Source organism: Ptychodera flava, chromosome 2 (genome assembly GCF_041260155.1).
Source record: "Ptychodera flava strain L36383 chromosome 2, AS_Pfla_20210202, whole genome shotgun sequence".
Classification (NCBI taxonomy): domain Eukaryota; kingdom Metazoa; phylum Hemichordata; class Enteropneusta; family Ptychoderidae; genus Ptychodera; species Ptychodera flava.
Window position 1 is genome coordinate 23,025,080 of NC_091929.1, and position 15,587 is coordinate 23,040,666.

The following is a 15,587-nucleotide window of genomic DNA, read 5'->3' on the forward strand; positions in this document are numbered from 1 at the left end:
TGATATCAATAAACACGATTAGAACTAATTTGGGATAATTGGATTTTCACATTTTTCAAATTTCTCAAAAATGTTAGGTGCCCTATAGCTGAATGTCTCAATATTACAAATTACTCATAAAAACAAGTTTGTAACGTGAAAAGAAAAGCGGATGAGCTTAAAGTTGCAGATTTAAAAGACATTACTTCACCATCCAATTATCCCAAATTAGTTCCAATCGTGTTAATAGCTACTAGGTTTACATTAATACAATATTAGAGTGCTTGAGTAAGTCTGTACTGGTGCACTAGATGATAACAACCTGTGAATGGACACGGTGGCGCCTTTCTTAAGCGTATCCTCTTTGTATCTAAACAGTTATCCATCCACATGTATGGCCAAACCGTCCTGGAATATCGCCTACGTGTGGTCTGAGGAGGATATTCAATACAAGTGGGACTGGATTAGTATCGATACATGCTGCACTTGCCGTATCCAAGGAATGACCTGAAAAGCCATTAGAAATTCTTTAGAAATCCCATTTAACATTCGATAAAGAATGTTCATTTACTTTTCCTTCCTCTGTTGTATGACGTAACTATTATTAGTAATGTCTATAATAATTATGTGTTTTCATAAATATATTTGGACAGTAGATATACAAAGGCATAATGGGCAACGTCGGTGATAAAGATGGAAAAATCGTTTATTTTGGCGTTTTCGGTCAGTTTTGCGATACACTAACATCGTCGTATGATTTAAGATTGGAGTGCGATGATGACTTGTACCTCCACATACGTGCACGTCTTATGATATTGTGATAAAAATCCACATTTAAATTCACTCCGTCAATGTAAACAGGCGTATATTAACCAACCTAATTGTTCACATTTGATCTTGCGATAGGGAATAGAATTGGTACCCTATAGTCAATGAACGTAAAATATAATTACTGGAAAAACATAAAAGATAGACCTACAATTTGTGCCTTCAGAGGATTAGTTATTCGGCATATAATGGTTCTACTCTAATGAATGACATTCTAGATGCTTACTTACATTTAAGGTAGTATGTGTCTCGACAGTGAAAGACTCATACTGTTGCTCAAACTTTCCTCTATGAAACTTTCAACCACTACTTTTCGAATCAAGAAAGAAAATCAGGAGTCACAATGCAAAGTTTGGTACAGTAGAGAAACAAATAACCTACCATTCATGGATTCTCGAAATTCAAAATGGCCACCATTCCTGTGTTAACCCTATGGGAAGATAAAATTTTTGATTTTCGAAAAATAAAGACGGCAAAATTTTTCTCACTCCAAGAGCTTTTAAAATGAACCCTCACAATTGGTGGTTCAGAAAAGAATTGTCAAAATTTGAGAGCCCGAATGTTTGTCCCCGAGGTGCATTCTACCTTTATGGACTGTGTTAAAGTTGCAATATGGATCAGAATTGACCTTGATATTTCGAAAATTTAACTTTATAGAAAAATCCATAACAATTTCATTTGCAGATTCGACCATTAACAGGAACACGGGGATGGCTCTAATTTGAGTAAATTGATTTAATTACCGAATAAATTGCTGTTTTGGTACGTACTGTTTGCGAGAGTAAAGCACAAAATTTGAAACGTCATTTTTACCATTTGAATATGTACGCATGCGTATTTGGAACATGCCTAGCTAGCCTTCCCACGGGCAAGCGGTCAGGTCTCTGCCCGCGCCCTGGGTCTCTGCTGACTGATTCAACCTAGTAAAAATAGAAGAAATTGGCCAAAAATGTCGGCAAAATAAACATTGTTTGGTCAGATCGAAAGATGGAACCAGAAAAAAGAGTGACACGCGACTACTGCACCACGTCGAGGAGGCAGACTGTGTCTACAGTTTCTCGCGAAAACACCAACGTCGCCACTGTGTGATGATCAACTTCGCTAGCCAGCGGTGTTTCCTCGGGCAACACCGACCTACCAACACCGTGCGGACCCCACGATTTGTAATGTGAACCGGGCCGTAGTCCCTCCGCAAGGAAATAACTTAGATCTGTTAGCATTCATTGATAATCTATATCCTTCAGGTCAAATATGCATTTTTCGGAAACAAAGAAAAACTGCAGTCTCCATCATTAATGGCATGGTCTCATTTACGACGCGTCGATCGACGCGCTGACATGGCCATGCAAGACCAGACTGAGGGGCAAGACAGTTGCCGAACTTCTGCAGTGGTGGATGATACTGAAGTGGGCAAAGCTTTCAAATAAATATAGCGTGCAGATACCTCGCCTTTTAACATGAAAAATGTAACAACATGCAACGGGGAGATGATTGCGGAAACGCTGTCAGGCACGCGGTGAACACAACCAGATCGGTGTACGTGGTCTGGACGCTCGATCGATCGAACGTACACAGTAGGTGCACACGGTGTGGAACTGATGTATATGGGTGAGAAAAATCAATCACACGATCTTTTGTAGAGCTGTACTTTATCATATCGACATACTTATATTTCTGAAACATTGTGATGCTACCAAAGTTAGGCAAACGCAAAATTTACAATGAATTATCATTATATATGTCAAGTTCTGTCATCGTGTCAACATCGCCCCTCCAACGTGCACTCTATTGAGACGTCATCACTCTTGGTGGTACTTGTCACGTGCACAGCAGAAAACGCCAATGTTTTTGTTTTGAAAGTTTGTTTACAAAATAGCTTTTCTAGGCGGCCGCAACGTCTCAAAATGAACTTCAAGGTATTTGTGTGCCGGCATTGGTAAGAGGCTTAGCTAAGAAGAGTACTTCAACGTAGTATGGTCTATTTGCTTTATTTTTACGAAAAAAATCGACAATTTTGATCCATAGTGCAACTTTAATCTTACTTGTTCATACCTTCAAGCAACGCGAGTTTCATTTCAATACATTGTGAAATTTTGCATCATAAGCCGTGTATTATTTATGGCATAATAAAAAATATCTCCTGCTTTTTAGCTGAGGTATTAACAGCATTTCGTCTCATTAGGGATTTGGCATATAATGAATTTTGTTTTGCCAAAACGATTTGCAAATACGTCCACATCACAGTGTTTACCTCAACAGTGATCGTTTTATTCTTTTATATGTTGTCAATGCCATTGTTGGAAATAAACACGATTTGAACTAATTTGGGATAATTGGATGGTGAAGTAATTTTGGCTTAATCTGCAAATGTAAGCTCATCTGCTTTTCTTTTTACGTTACACACTTGTTTTTATGAGTAATTATTAATATTGCAACATTCAGCTTGAGAAATTTGACAAATATCATTGAGTCAGTAACTTCAATCTTCAGAAAATACTTGTCTTATGTTACTTCGACACCAATGTTTCCAAATTTTATAAAAACATATTAGTTCTAAGAAACTGAGAGATTCGAGCGATGCAGATCGTGTATTTTGCATACCAGTATATTGACTTGTAGTGGTAATTTTGTTGGTCGACGACACTGTCCGCATTTGGCACAATCGTTGAAATCTGTAACTCGAACGCACCAAATATGGTGAAAACACCTCATGCCAAAATGTACATATTCCAGCGCGCCTATTGACGTTCGACGTGAATAGTTTATGTTTGTAAATCTACTAATATGGCGGCTTTTGACGCAAAACAATGAAAACGATACTATGTTGACATGATGGAGCACCCACTAATGCGCGAACCTGGGATTGATAATGGCGGCTTTAAGTGAACGGAAGGCGTCGTTTGTATTATGCCCGTTGCCGCATGTAAGATTCCCCTGGATGGAGACTGACAACACACCAAAGCCTGCGTCTTTGACGTAGTGCCAAGTGATGAGTTATGTCCAAAGATTTCCGTGAAAGATTGGTTCTTCTGCTTAATTAGCATCTGGTTTTCAAGCTCCAAAGGTGGTGTGCATGTACAATAACCAATATAGTAGGTGTGTAAATTTATAAAATTTACATAAATAGATTTTACCACAAACGTAGAATATCAACAAATGTGTGTTAACTTGAAAATAAGGGTTTGTCCTATGTGAATCATGGTTTAATGTCATGACAATAATTCACACGTTTATTATATTATTTTTGTTTTATTTAAAGTACAATTAATAACGATAATTATGAATTCCAAAGTATTTTATTAATCTTTTGCAATTCTCTTGTCTAAATACTAGTTCATACAATGTACTCCAGTTTTCGTTCATAAGAGAATGAAGAAAAAAAATTCAACAAATAAAACTGTAAAATCATTAAAATAATGCTTGTTTTGATCAAAGACAATAAGTGGAGTTATTCTACAAAATGTTCAGATCTCCACGAATGTCTTGTTTCTTTTATATGCGCCTCGAAATACGAAGTGCGAAATTTTTTCTCAATTTTTCCTCAAGGAAATTTAATTTCAAGCCAGTCCTTTTAACAATACAATAAAACGTAGGGGCTATCGTCAACTTTGGAATGAAAGAAAAGAATAACTTAAAATAAGAATCAAAATGGCAGCCATATTCTGTGTTAAAATTTTCCATTCTCAAAAGCCGGTGAAAACTCAATTCACTTCCCAGGCTTGATATTGAGTCCCTACAACCAGACTAGAAGAGTTATGCAAAGTTCGAACGGTTGACAAAATAAACCTTTCCAAGGAGCATTCTGCCGTTAATGCACTAAAGATGCTTGTTCATAACTTCATCAAAAGGTACCACTATAAGTACTCTGACGTATGTCATACTGTGCTTTGCCATTGACGTTGTCGGTCGTACGTTGCAGGTGGTCTGTCAAAGTCGATGTTCGCCTTTCCAGCGGGCACAAAGTCAGGCTGCGGAAACCCCCGTGGGCTGCAGAAGGCACCTACATTGCAAGAAAACGAATTTGATTTCAATTATAATCGGAATGAAACTATACGAAGGTGGCGGAAATACAGGAATAAGCAGTCGCTCGCGCTCTGCAGTTCAAGCATTAAAACTTCAAATCGTAGTTCTCATTCTAGCACTCAAACCTGTCATGAAAGGCTTTAAAGCCCACTTCAATCACAGACCTATCCGCAAACACAAAGATGATAGATTAAATATTTTCTCAAGTTTTTGTCCTGTTACCTTTTTTCTGCTATTAGAATTGAAGAGCATGTCATAAAAAAACAATACCACGATATTGTGCTCCATGTTACATACTTTGGAACTTACCATAATACGGCAAAATATTTTGACTACCGAGCGGTTGCATTACCATATGATTGTCATCTTGCATTGTTTCCATGGAAACAAGTTTTGGCGAAGCCTCTGCTGATACTCTGTGGTACACCTGCAAAATTGAAAACATAAACGCCATAAGCAGCTGATTCGCTCGTAAGAAAGAACAGGTTTTCTAATTTATTCAATCCATCACACAGACATGCTGAAAATCTTTATCGTCAAATAGACTAATACACGATGTCCTCATGAGAAGAATAATTGTTGTCAGATCTCTCTCTCTCTCTCTCTCTCTCTCTCTCTCTCTCTCTCTCTGGATCCCTATGTAGCTGCCTTCTTCTCAACTGGGCATTATACGTAAAGCATCTTTCGTTTGCATGAGACACCTTTTCTCCCAACTAATAAGCTTGGCTGTAGCCTTAAAACAAAGTACAAACCCATCATTTGACGAAAAGATAACTTACAATTGGCTGAGATGTTCGTGACGCACAGCAGAGGGCGCTACAGCAGCAGGCCGAGTTCACTATGGCAACGAGGAAATCAACAAACCCCAAGACAAAAACTACAACTTCTGTTATGAAACAGGTATCCTGGGTAATATTCAAAAAAGGATGCCACATGAATATCAAGAATGAAAACCACTAAAGCAATAGAATTCCTGTAAGATTAAGTCGTGGTCATCGAGACAATATAATAGCAATTGCAGTGGAGAGGGTAAAAATCATTCCTATTGACAACCCGCGAAAAGTGCCCAATCTGTATTTTTACAAAGCTATGCTTGTGGAATATCATCAGCAAAGAATTTGACTAAAATCATTACAGAATTGTTATCTTTAACCCGAACATTCAATTATGTAAAAAATTATGTGATTTATATTTAAAATCAAAATATGCGTATCTCATTAAGTTTGTGAACATTGTCGATAATTCTCTTATATATATAATATTATATATATATATATATATATATATATATATATATATATATTATATAGATATATAGATATATAGATATATAGATATAGATATATATATATATATATATATATATATATATATATATATATATATATATATATATATATATATATATATATATATATATATATACAGACGGACAGATATAATCACGTACCCCGCAGGATTCAAACAGTGCCATAAGAAATATTATTATCCTGACAAGTAGTAACGTAGGATAGATCAGACCAGCTGACAGAATACACATCACCATCGTGCTTATTATCTACAAAATAATAAAATGGGATGGCATTAGATTTAAAAGGAGCAAGACTGAGATGCGTCTGTAACTGAGAACAATGGCTTGATAATGTCTTGGTGATGCTATCTTACGTCAACCTTTCTGTAACATTTTGAGAAAAGAAAATATTTGTGCCACAAGACAGTGTTAAGCAGAATGTAAATGGTTAGGTGTATTTTTCACAAAGCAAGTTTCGATAAGTAATTAGACAGTCTATATGTCATTAGTTACTCATATGCCGGCTGGTAGAAGGTGCGTTGACCGACTTAGCACGGATTCCCATTCATTACAAAGCACAAAACAAATTTAGATGGTATCTATCATGCGTTTGACAGCGATTAAACAGATTTGGAAGCAAGGATACTGTAGTTACTCAAACAGTCACACAAAGGGCATCAAAACAGCGAGCGTAAGGTATACTCTCTTTCGGTATATATCTCTTCTATACTATTGTTTTATATATCTCCTGGTCTTTAGTGTCAACTGTTACATTACATACGTCAAACGTTTCGCCTTTTTTCTGTCGTAACAGAATAAACTGCATGTAAATCATTTAATTTATAAAGGACTGTAAAGAATCTCTAATAGGTCAATTTCTTAAGAACAATCATTTGGTGCTCACCGCACAGTTAGTCTTCCATTTAGCTGCGAGAAATCCAACCACACCAGTGACGACAATCTGCAACAGTAGAGCAAATAAGGTTTTCACAGAGGAAGCATATCATCATATATTTCCCTGATGGTAAATAGGCAACTGATATCTTTCAAACAACAGAAAAACTCCCTACAGATCATGACAATCATAGAAACTTCTTACGTCAAGAACAATTCTCCATTCCGAATGAGTTTAAGGTACTTAAAGAGGGCAAAGACTGTAACTTGTGATAAAGTAGTTCAAGAAAAAAATACTTTGTCTTCTAGTCCTCCCTAAAGTATGTAGCTATCGAACCCAAAGTATTTGCTTAAGGTCAAATGCGCCTCGGGAACAGATATTTGGACAATCAAACCTTTCCAATTCTTTCCTGATCTACCATTTGTTGGGGTTCATTTTGAGGCCCAAGAAGTATCAAAGAAAAAACTTTCAACGTGTAAGATTTTTGAAAACCGAGAATTGTATTTTTCTCCATAGAGTTAACACAGGGATGGCAGCCATTTTGAATTTCAAATATAGGTAAATCTTGTGTAATTTGTTTCTCTAGTACAACAATTTGCAAGGTGAACCCCGATTTTTATTATATAATTGATTTTGAAAGAGAATGGTTGAAATATTCCTTGGGGAAAGTTTGAGTAAAGGTTTAAGTCATTCACCATCGAGGCGCATACTACCTTAACGAACACACCGCAACGTTTGCAAATGAATATCAGCCTGGCGAGAATCTTGTCGTCAAAAGTGGCATTTGACATATACACACATACAGGCCATGTTCACTGAACTTCAACAGTAAGCATTTTGGTATATTTCTCTGGGCAGATAAATGACTCGCTTTTTAAAAAAACAATTTCAAAAGAATGGAAAATACGTCAAAATATGACAATGTCATAAAATAAATTTGTATCGGTAGAATGTTGATCCACTTCGTTGTGGATAACAAGGTCTTCCAAAAACGTAAAATCTGTTGTTTTGGAAGTGTGCATCAAAGTGACATTGTTCTTTAATAAACAGGTCCCAATGCAACAAAGAACACTACTTTCTTGCACGAGTTGGATATCTGGAAATGCACAGGCAACGATTTTGCCCCAAAACTATGTCCGGAAAAAAACAACAACTACTTACAAATGTGCCACACACGAGAGGAGCAATCATAGCTAGTATATCATTATCCTCTCCTATGGCGAGGAGGAAGGTTCCACATAAGATAATAAGAGAACCCAGGATGATATGGGTGATGCCGAAGGCGGCCACAGCACCATGAGTGAAGCCATGTCTGACAGTCTTATTTGCTGATTTCACCATTATGTATTACTTAAATCGACGTCGACAGCTCGTATGGTGGCGCTGTGGTGATGTCTGCAAGTAAAAGTTTCGTATAATGACTCGGAGATGAGAAGATCGTCAGAGACGAGAGCAGTTAATGGCATGGGAGTCTTTTGGGGAAAACATTAATGTGTTCGAAGCCCCTTAAAATATTGTCAGATTTTAGGAGCCCTTCGCTGTTGGCAACAACATTTTTGTTGCCCCAACCGATGAATGTTTGCCGAAGTGACAAGTAAATGTTTTAACGTACAGCAGCTAAGTGTTTAATTGAAGGAGACCTTATCAAAGAAACAAGAAGGAGATTCTTCAACATTGGCAACTTGACTATCAGAATTATTTTGAAATATATTTGCGGTTATATGACAATAGCTCGTGTTTAACAACTGAAAACACTGTCCTGTTTGACAAATTCATCGTTCATCAGTGATGACGATTTTAATGCTTGCACGCTTGAATCTGTGTTACCAAGACTTTTTGTCAGCCGAGTGGATGATTACATGAAAAATGAAACTTTAACGCTCAATAACATTAGCGTCTTTCTTTTTACAGTATTGTTCTCACTCACTTTGTGGTTGGCTCACTTCTATGATTAAATGGATTGTTCAGTAATTAGCTTATCAACACATATATGTACACTCATCATAATGTTTTTATTGTCTAAATATGAATATTATTTTAATATTTAAGTAACACTGAACATATATAGTCTTATTTCACATTCTGAAAAGTTGGCATTTCATATGGTTTTCAGGGGTAGAAGTATTTATAATTGACTCCGAATCAATTACATTTACTGCATACTATTATGCATGTTGCAAATGTTTATTAACGTGAAAGTGATTGTTGTTAACAAGACCGGAAAAAGATCATCACACGACTTATAAATGTCTTTTCTTCCGGGTGCGTTTCATGATATCTGGTACTAAAGTGTATTTTTACTATGGAAAACAAACAATTGCTATGTTTGAAAAATAGTTGAGGTTACAGGACAAGAATAGAGCCCGTCAGAATAATGAATTCTGAAAACACTGAGCTGGTACATGGTACTTGTATAGTGGCAACGTCTTCGCAGTCGAATTTGCTGCACAGGTATTTATGATACAGGGACCAAGTACAGATGGAGTATTAGTTTCGTCATTAAACATGGATCAATCTATGGCAATGTGAGGTAATGCTTTCCCATGAAGTGAGGATACTGTGACCAGATCATTCAGGTGTGATAGCTTAGATTCAATAGTTGAAATCGTAAATGAAAGATTGCATGTATTTGTGTGCATAGAACAATCAAAGCACAGGCTAAGTACTTCCTGGAAGTTTCTTTCTATTGACTGTGTTTTTACCGTGTACAGAAGGAGAAGTTATTTTCATTTATCAATAGAAAACTTAACATTTAAGCTGCTTTCCGGTTACTTCCCGTTTGGTTTGGTTTTATTGGGGACTTAATGTAGTTTGAGTACGTGTAGCCTCGATTTGAATTATAGTCTTTGTTGCAGTTCAAGTGTCCAAGCTGTCACAACTCTGTAACCTCATTAAGGGTCCATAAATTAGATTCTAAAATTTATTCTCACGATCTGTAGTTCAAGCTAAAATTACTTCATGTGGATGCATTATTGAAGGATGAGTGTAAGTACGTATTATCAACCGCAGACTGAAAAGGCATGTGCATATTTGAATAAGATAAGCTAGACCTCTAAAATTTTTCAAGTTCAAATATCCGCCAGGTCATAAACATGTGCCACACCTCAATGCAAACAAGGGTTTTCCTCTAACCAGATGCAATCAGCGATGAACGATTTATGACTGTAACAATATATTTGACAGTTACAATGTTAAATTTTGATGGCAGAACTTGTTCTTTTAGCGGATATTTGTACTTGAAAATTTTGAGAGGTCTTCGCTATTTGTGCTGATTCAGTTTCAAACCAGAAATAAAACTGAATTTTTGCCTTCTTTAGTAGTAACAATGTATTTAGTCAGTAGCCTAAGACGTGTGTGTACGGCTTATTTCGGAATGAAATGAGGAAATTGGCAGGAAAACTATGACATAAAAGTACAATTTTAGCTTTACAACAGGCTTTTGCTCAATTTTGTAAAATGAAATGTGTCAGCTGTTAAACAAATTTAGACGCACTCTTCATAACTGGAATAAAATAAAAACTTAAATTTTGTCTGTCTTTACACAGCAAAAATCGAAAATTTAGTATTTCTACTCAGTTGATATGGCGGAAATAGCCATGTTCAAAAACTAGTAAATATGAGCCACATTTTTCTAAAACCCAAAACTCTGCATGCTTGGGGTATAACGTTTTGAACTATCACCAGGGAAAACTTTTTGTGTTTCGACATTATGAGGTAAAATTGAATAGCTAAAAATTATTTGATTTTTGTGTACAGCTGCTTTGTCTACAGGAGTACACATGTATGCAAGTGCTTAGTTCCGTGTAACAACTATTATGGCAGAATGGAAGTTTGTCGAATTGAGCCACTATCATGGAAGCAGCAGAGTATAGTTGATCAAAACCCGCATCATGCTAATGTGCTGGTTGGTCAAGTTTGGAATCGAATGAGTGATCTAGCGATTTATGAAGCGAGTTACTCAGAACACATTACCTTGGGGTAAAAAGCCGCCTTATCAGGATACAATGTTATGGTGCGTCCACAAGCCAGTCTGAGGTAAGTTTGGGAAAAAGTGTAAGACTGAATAAATGTAAAGTGTTGTACGCATTTAAAGCTTCGGAAAAACCTTTAAAAGCGATTTGTTAGAATGAATGATGTCTGTCAAGAATAAGTTCCGCATTTCTTGTGCTCATTTTTTAGTTAAAGATAAAGGTCACGTCCATAACAATGGAGTAGAGAAGTAAGGCTGGGCACACTGAGTAAGCGTATTCGTGAAATATTGACGTGTCTACTTCCGTCTTCCAGAGTCACGCAACTTCTGATATCAGTATCGTTGGCGGGGACTCTGTCTTTCTAAAACTACCTTTCCTTTCTTACCTTTTTAAGAAGTGGAAATTTCTCCCTTGAAAAGAAAATTAGGCATGTCGATTCGCAGTGTGTAAAATTCTTACAGATGTATCGAACTCCAGCGGTCATAATTGTGCCTCGGTCATTGAATTCACGTTTCAATGAAGTGTACATGGGTACAGTGGCGACACAAATACAGTATATTGTCTCCAAAATTTGTTTAAGTTAAAATCGTGCGAAGTTTCAGACTTTTTTGTGTAATGCAAAAGTTAACTCCCGGTCGCGAGGTCACATACATTTTATTTGAAAAAAATAATTTGTTATACCTTTTTCCCTACTCTTAAGGTATGATTGCATAGGCTTGTCAAGTATACTAATGAATCTTTTTGCTGAGCGAACGCTAGGGCCGGCTTTGATGAAATACTAATACACTTGTACCAAGGCAGACCACTCAACAGGATTAGATATACACTTGTTGGCATTAGCTTCGCTTATACAAAGTTGTGACTTCCGTGGTAAACTTGATTTCCGCTGCCATGGTCCCGAATGCTGCGTCGCCCTTTGTTTTATGTTGCACGGTCAAAAGCGCAAGCTTTGAACTTTCACTCAATGGCGTTTGCTCGACTTAGAAACCGCTCGTCCCTTTTTCGGGTGATGCTCAAACTATGAAGAAAACCACGTTTGTGTATTCTTGTGAAATCGTGATTTGTCTATTCCCTTCTTCCTGGGTCACGCAATGTCAGAAATTCAGAGAAAACTGAATTAAGTAAATCGATGAGGAATGTGGGAAATTCCCTGACGAGTACTGCAACGGTTCTGAGTCAGCCGAAAATACATACATGCAACCCCCATATACATACATACATACATATATATATATATATATATATATATATATATATATATATATATATATATATATATATATATATATATGTTCCTATTAGTTCATATGTGCCATGCTTAAGCATCTCTTCTTGACCCTGTTGTCTGTAGGCTGGGTCCATACCCATATGTACTTTACAAATATCTTGAGAGCCTGCTATTGTTGCTCTCACAGTCTGAATCTCGCATTTTGACGAGTCTCTCTGTTGGCATAGGTCTTTATACGTTTGTTTATCTACCGGTTCGTTAAATAGACAGTATATAACAAGTGTTGATGTTCGCTTACAACTGAAAGCAGTTTTCCTTTGTATATGTACGTTTTTATTTGGCCGTTCGTGTCTTTTAGGTATATCCAGGATTTGCTTAAAATTTCAGTGGCTATGCTACATACCCCAAGAGAATCAATGACGGTTTCCTTGTCCGATCAAATAGAATAGGAGAACGAAACAATCGTAAAGACTTTTCCATCACAAAGCGGTACATTTCTGACGCCAAGGTTTCTGTGTATCATCTGGATAAAAAAAATATTTCTAGTTGAGTTAAGATGACATTTTCAATAAAACCATTCGGAGAAACAGTCGCTATATAATATTTGGAGGACGGGTCATTCATCAAGGAATGAATATCCCACCTTGCTTTCTCTGGTAGTTGTATCAAGTATTACCATCGTAAAACAAGCAGTACTTGTTTTATTCAAAAATCTTGTGATTCAGGTTTTCAAAAGTAGTGTCTCCATTCGAAATATTTTAGAAACCAGCGATGACTCTGACTCTAGCTGTGATATTACGTAACGTAACGTCCTGAACTCAACAGAACATCTGATATCATAGCAGTCAACCTATTTGTAGCGCTTTTAACAAGTGGGTGTTGCACAAGCTTAAAGCTAGTGGAAACGACGACATTGAATTCTTGAGCTAACATTTAGGATTAACGTGTTCTTCTTTAGTACATTATGTTATTATACCTTTTACTGGAGTGTCCGAGTGTTCAAGTCCGATCATAATCTGTTCTGCAGTAACATCGACAGTCTAACGTCACCAAATATTTAGATTCAAAAGTTTAATATCGAAGTCTATGTCTTCATCGTCATCGCCGACATTTTTGACGTCACCTTTCTGCGTGGTACTCAGTTTCAACACTTCCCCTAAGTTGCCGTAAAGGGCGAGCTCCATAATGACTCCAGGTTTGGGTACATTATGTAGGAAAACATAATGTTGTTTGAAAATAAATAAAAAAACGTTACATCATTAATAGTGTACCTTATGATATAACTATCCATATGACTTTCCACGTTGAACATTAAATATCAAGTTTAACATTATTATTACGGTAACGACTACTGCACCAACAGCAACCACGCCAGCTATGACCCAGTTTGCAGACCCTAATCAAATTTGGCAATCAGCGTAAGGAAAGATTATGCTTAATTATTTGGACCAAGTCAGCATATAGTGGTAACGGCAATGCTGGATAGCAAATTAAAAATAAGTGAACGAGATGAACTCTTATTTCAATTAAGTTTGTCAAATGTGTGAACGTCGCAGTCACTTACCTGAACTTTATCCGATCTTTCTAACATTGCGTTATTGACCACAGTTATTCTGATAACACATTCCGTTTTGCCATTCGGAAAGTGCCTGAGCTGTGAAGTATCAATAGCCAACAAATACTCAAGGCAGAAGAATACATTGCCACGTGGAAGGCAGACACATGTCAACCAAGTGCATGTAATTTTGAGGGAGGGGGAGGGGTATTCTCACATAAAGTGAACTGCGCATTTATGTAAAAAAAAAACGCTACCGTTGTTGTGATGCATTCGAAGTGGTGTTCGAATGGAATTCGATCTAAGTAGCCATCCATCGTTTATCCTTCCGGCTTCCTTCCTTCCTTCTATCTGCCTATCTGCCTATCTATCTATCTATCTATCTATCTATCTATCTATCTATCTATCTATCTATCTATCTATCTATCTATCTATCTATCTATCTATCTATCTATCTATCTATCTATCTATCTATCTATCTATCTATCTATCTATCTATCTATCTATCTATCTATCTATCTATCTATCTATCTATCTATCTATCTATCTGTCTGTCTATCTGTCTATCTATTTATCCATCTGTCTGCCTGTCTGTCTATCTCATTTAAGTTCTTGTTTGTATTAAGCATTTACATCGTGTTAGCCCTTTGTCTCCCATTATCAAGTTTGTTAATTGACTTTTAGAAAAATATGATAAATTACCTGCAACCTAAAGTATTTACATGTCGTGTGTCTTTTCAATGATACCAACCAATCACTGGTTTGAGGGCGCTCGTCAAGGGAATTACCAGTTTTTTGTGTGTGACGTCTGCATTTCAAAATGTTTTAGCACAGCAGGAGTCTTTCTCAGACATACGATGTCATGCGCACTTAAGGATGCCGTAACTATACCTGCGGCAGAAAAGACTGAACATGACGTGTTATAAGACTTCTTTAACTCAAACATGAACAAGCATTGTCGAGTGGCATGTGTTGATCTGGTAACTCTAATCAGAACACACCGACCTAGGTTGAACCACAGTCCCTCGCAAGGATGTATCAATTCTGTCTCTTCAACATTGAAATTCGTATGATGCACTTCAAACCACGGCCCTTCAGCATAGCTAGCATAACAGATTCAACATGAAATGATTGGCTTACGGTGAGAAACTCTGACTGAACTTCCTCTCAAATTTATCCTACATATTAAGTCCGCTAGTGATTAATAGCAACCAATAAAGAGTTTATGTCTCAGGGTCGCTTTAAATTGTTTGATTGGGTAAACAAACATTGGGCAAACATTTTTTGCACTTATAATCTGAGGTGTACTGGTAACTGTGATGCAAGGTTCCAATGCTTGTCATAGGGGTCTAGGAGTACATTTCTAGAATATCAATTATTGTTGCTGATAACTTTAATGCATGAAGTAGTAATGATAAAAAATTAGAACACTTAAGTTATTCGTGGAAATTCTCTGCCACTAGCCTTACGCGTTTATTATCAATACACAAAATTCCTTATTCTGGTATCGAGACAAAGCCTTCTTGGTGTAGTACTTTTTAGACACGCCAGGGCTTATGTTATTTGTAAATATCTCATAATTTACAGCAAAAATTATCTAAGCAATGAAAATGAATAGTAGAAAACCACCATTTGTCATGAGGTTGCACAAGTAAACGCATCTGTAACCTTGAATTGGAAATTACTATTGAGAATAGAACATTTTGCTGCAAATTGATTAAATACGGTGGTTTCATTCGGGTTCGAACTCACAGCCTACGGTACCTAATCACCTAGTGGAGAAGCCACATACAAAACCGCTCGTCCAAATCCCCGAA

The 15,587-nt window shown here is 36.8% G+C and overlaps 2 protein-coding genes across 2 annotated transcripts in view; one reads left to right on the plus strand and one right to left on the minus strand.

Annotated features, from left to right (window-relative positions):
- Positions 1-980, plus strand: part of LOC139117242 (uncharacterized) — a 7,246-nt gene extending 6,266 nt beyond the window's left edge. The window contains exon 6 of the mRNA XM_070680190.1: positions 358-980. Within this exon, the coding sequence (XP_070536291.1) occupies positions 358-490 (133 nt within the window). The 3' untranslated portion in view covers positions 491-980. The remainder of the gene's footprint in view (positions 1-357) is intronic.
- A 1,800-nt stretch (positions 981-2,780) lies between these two features.
- LOC139117253 (uncharacterized) lies at positions 2,781-11,114 on the minus strand. The gene is made up of 7 exons (XM_070680200.1): positions 10,989-11,114; positions 8,178-8,411; positions 7,026-7,082; positions 6,281-6,388; positions 5,610-5,735; positions 5,140-5,257; positions 2,781-4,807 (listed from the first exon to the last, which is right to left on the minus strand). The coding sequence occupies exons 2-7, from the start codon at positions 8,355-8,357 to the stop codon at positions 4,683-4,685; spliced, it is 714 nt and encodes a 237-aa protein (XP_070536301.1). The 5' UTR covers positions 8,358-8,411; positions 10,989-11,114; the 3' UTR covers positions 2,781-4,682.
- Between the last annotated feature and the right edge of the window lie 4,473 nt (positions 11,115-15,587).

Coding starts and splice junctions, on each gene's coding strand:
- LOC139117253 (XM_070680200.1), bottom strand. CDS start 8,357: ATGGTGAAATCAGCAAATAAGACTGTCAGACATGGCTTCACTCATGGT. Junction 5,736..6,280: donor CACTGTTTGAATCCTGCGGG/GTACGTGATTAT, acceptor AATATTACCCAG/GATACCTGTTTCATAACAGA. Junction 5,258..5,609: donor CACGAACATCTCAGCCAATT/GTAAGTTATCTT, acceptor TCAATTTTGCAG/GTGTACCACAGAGTATCAGC.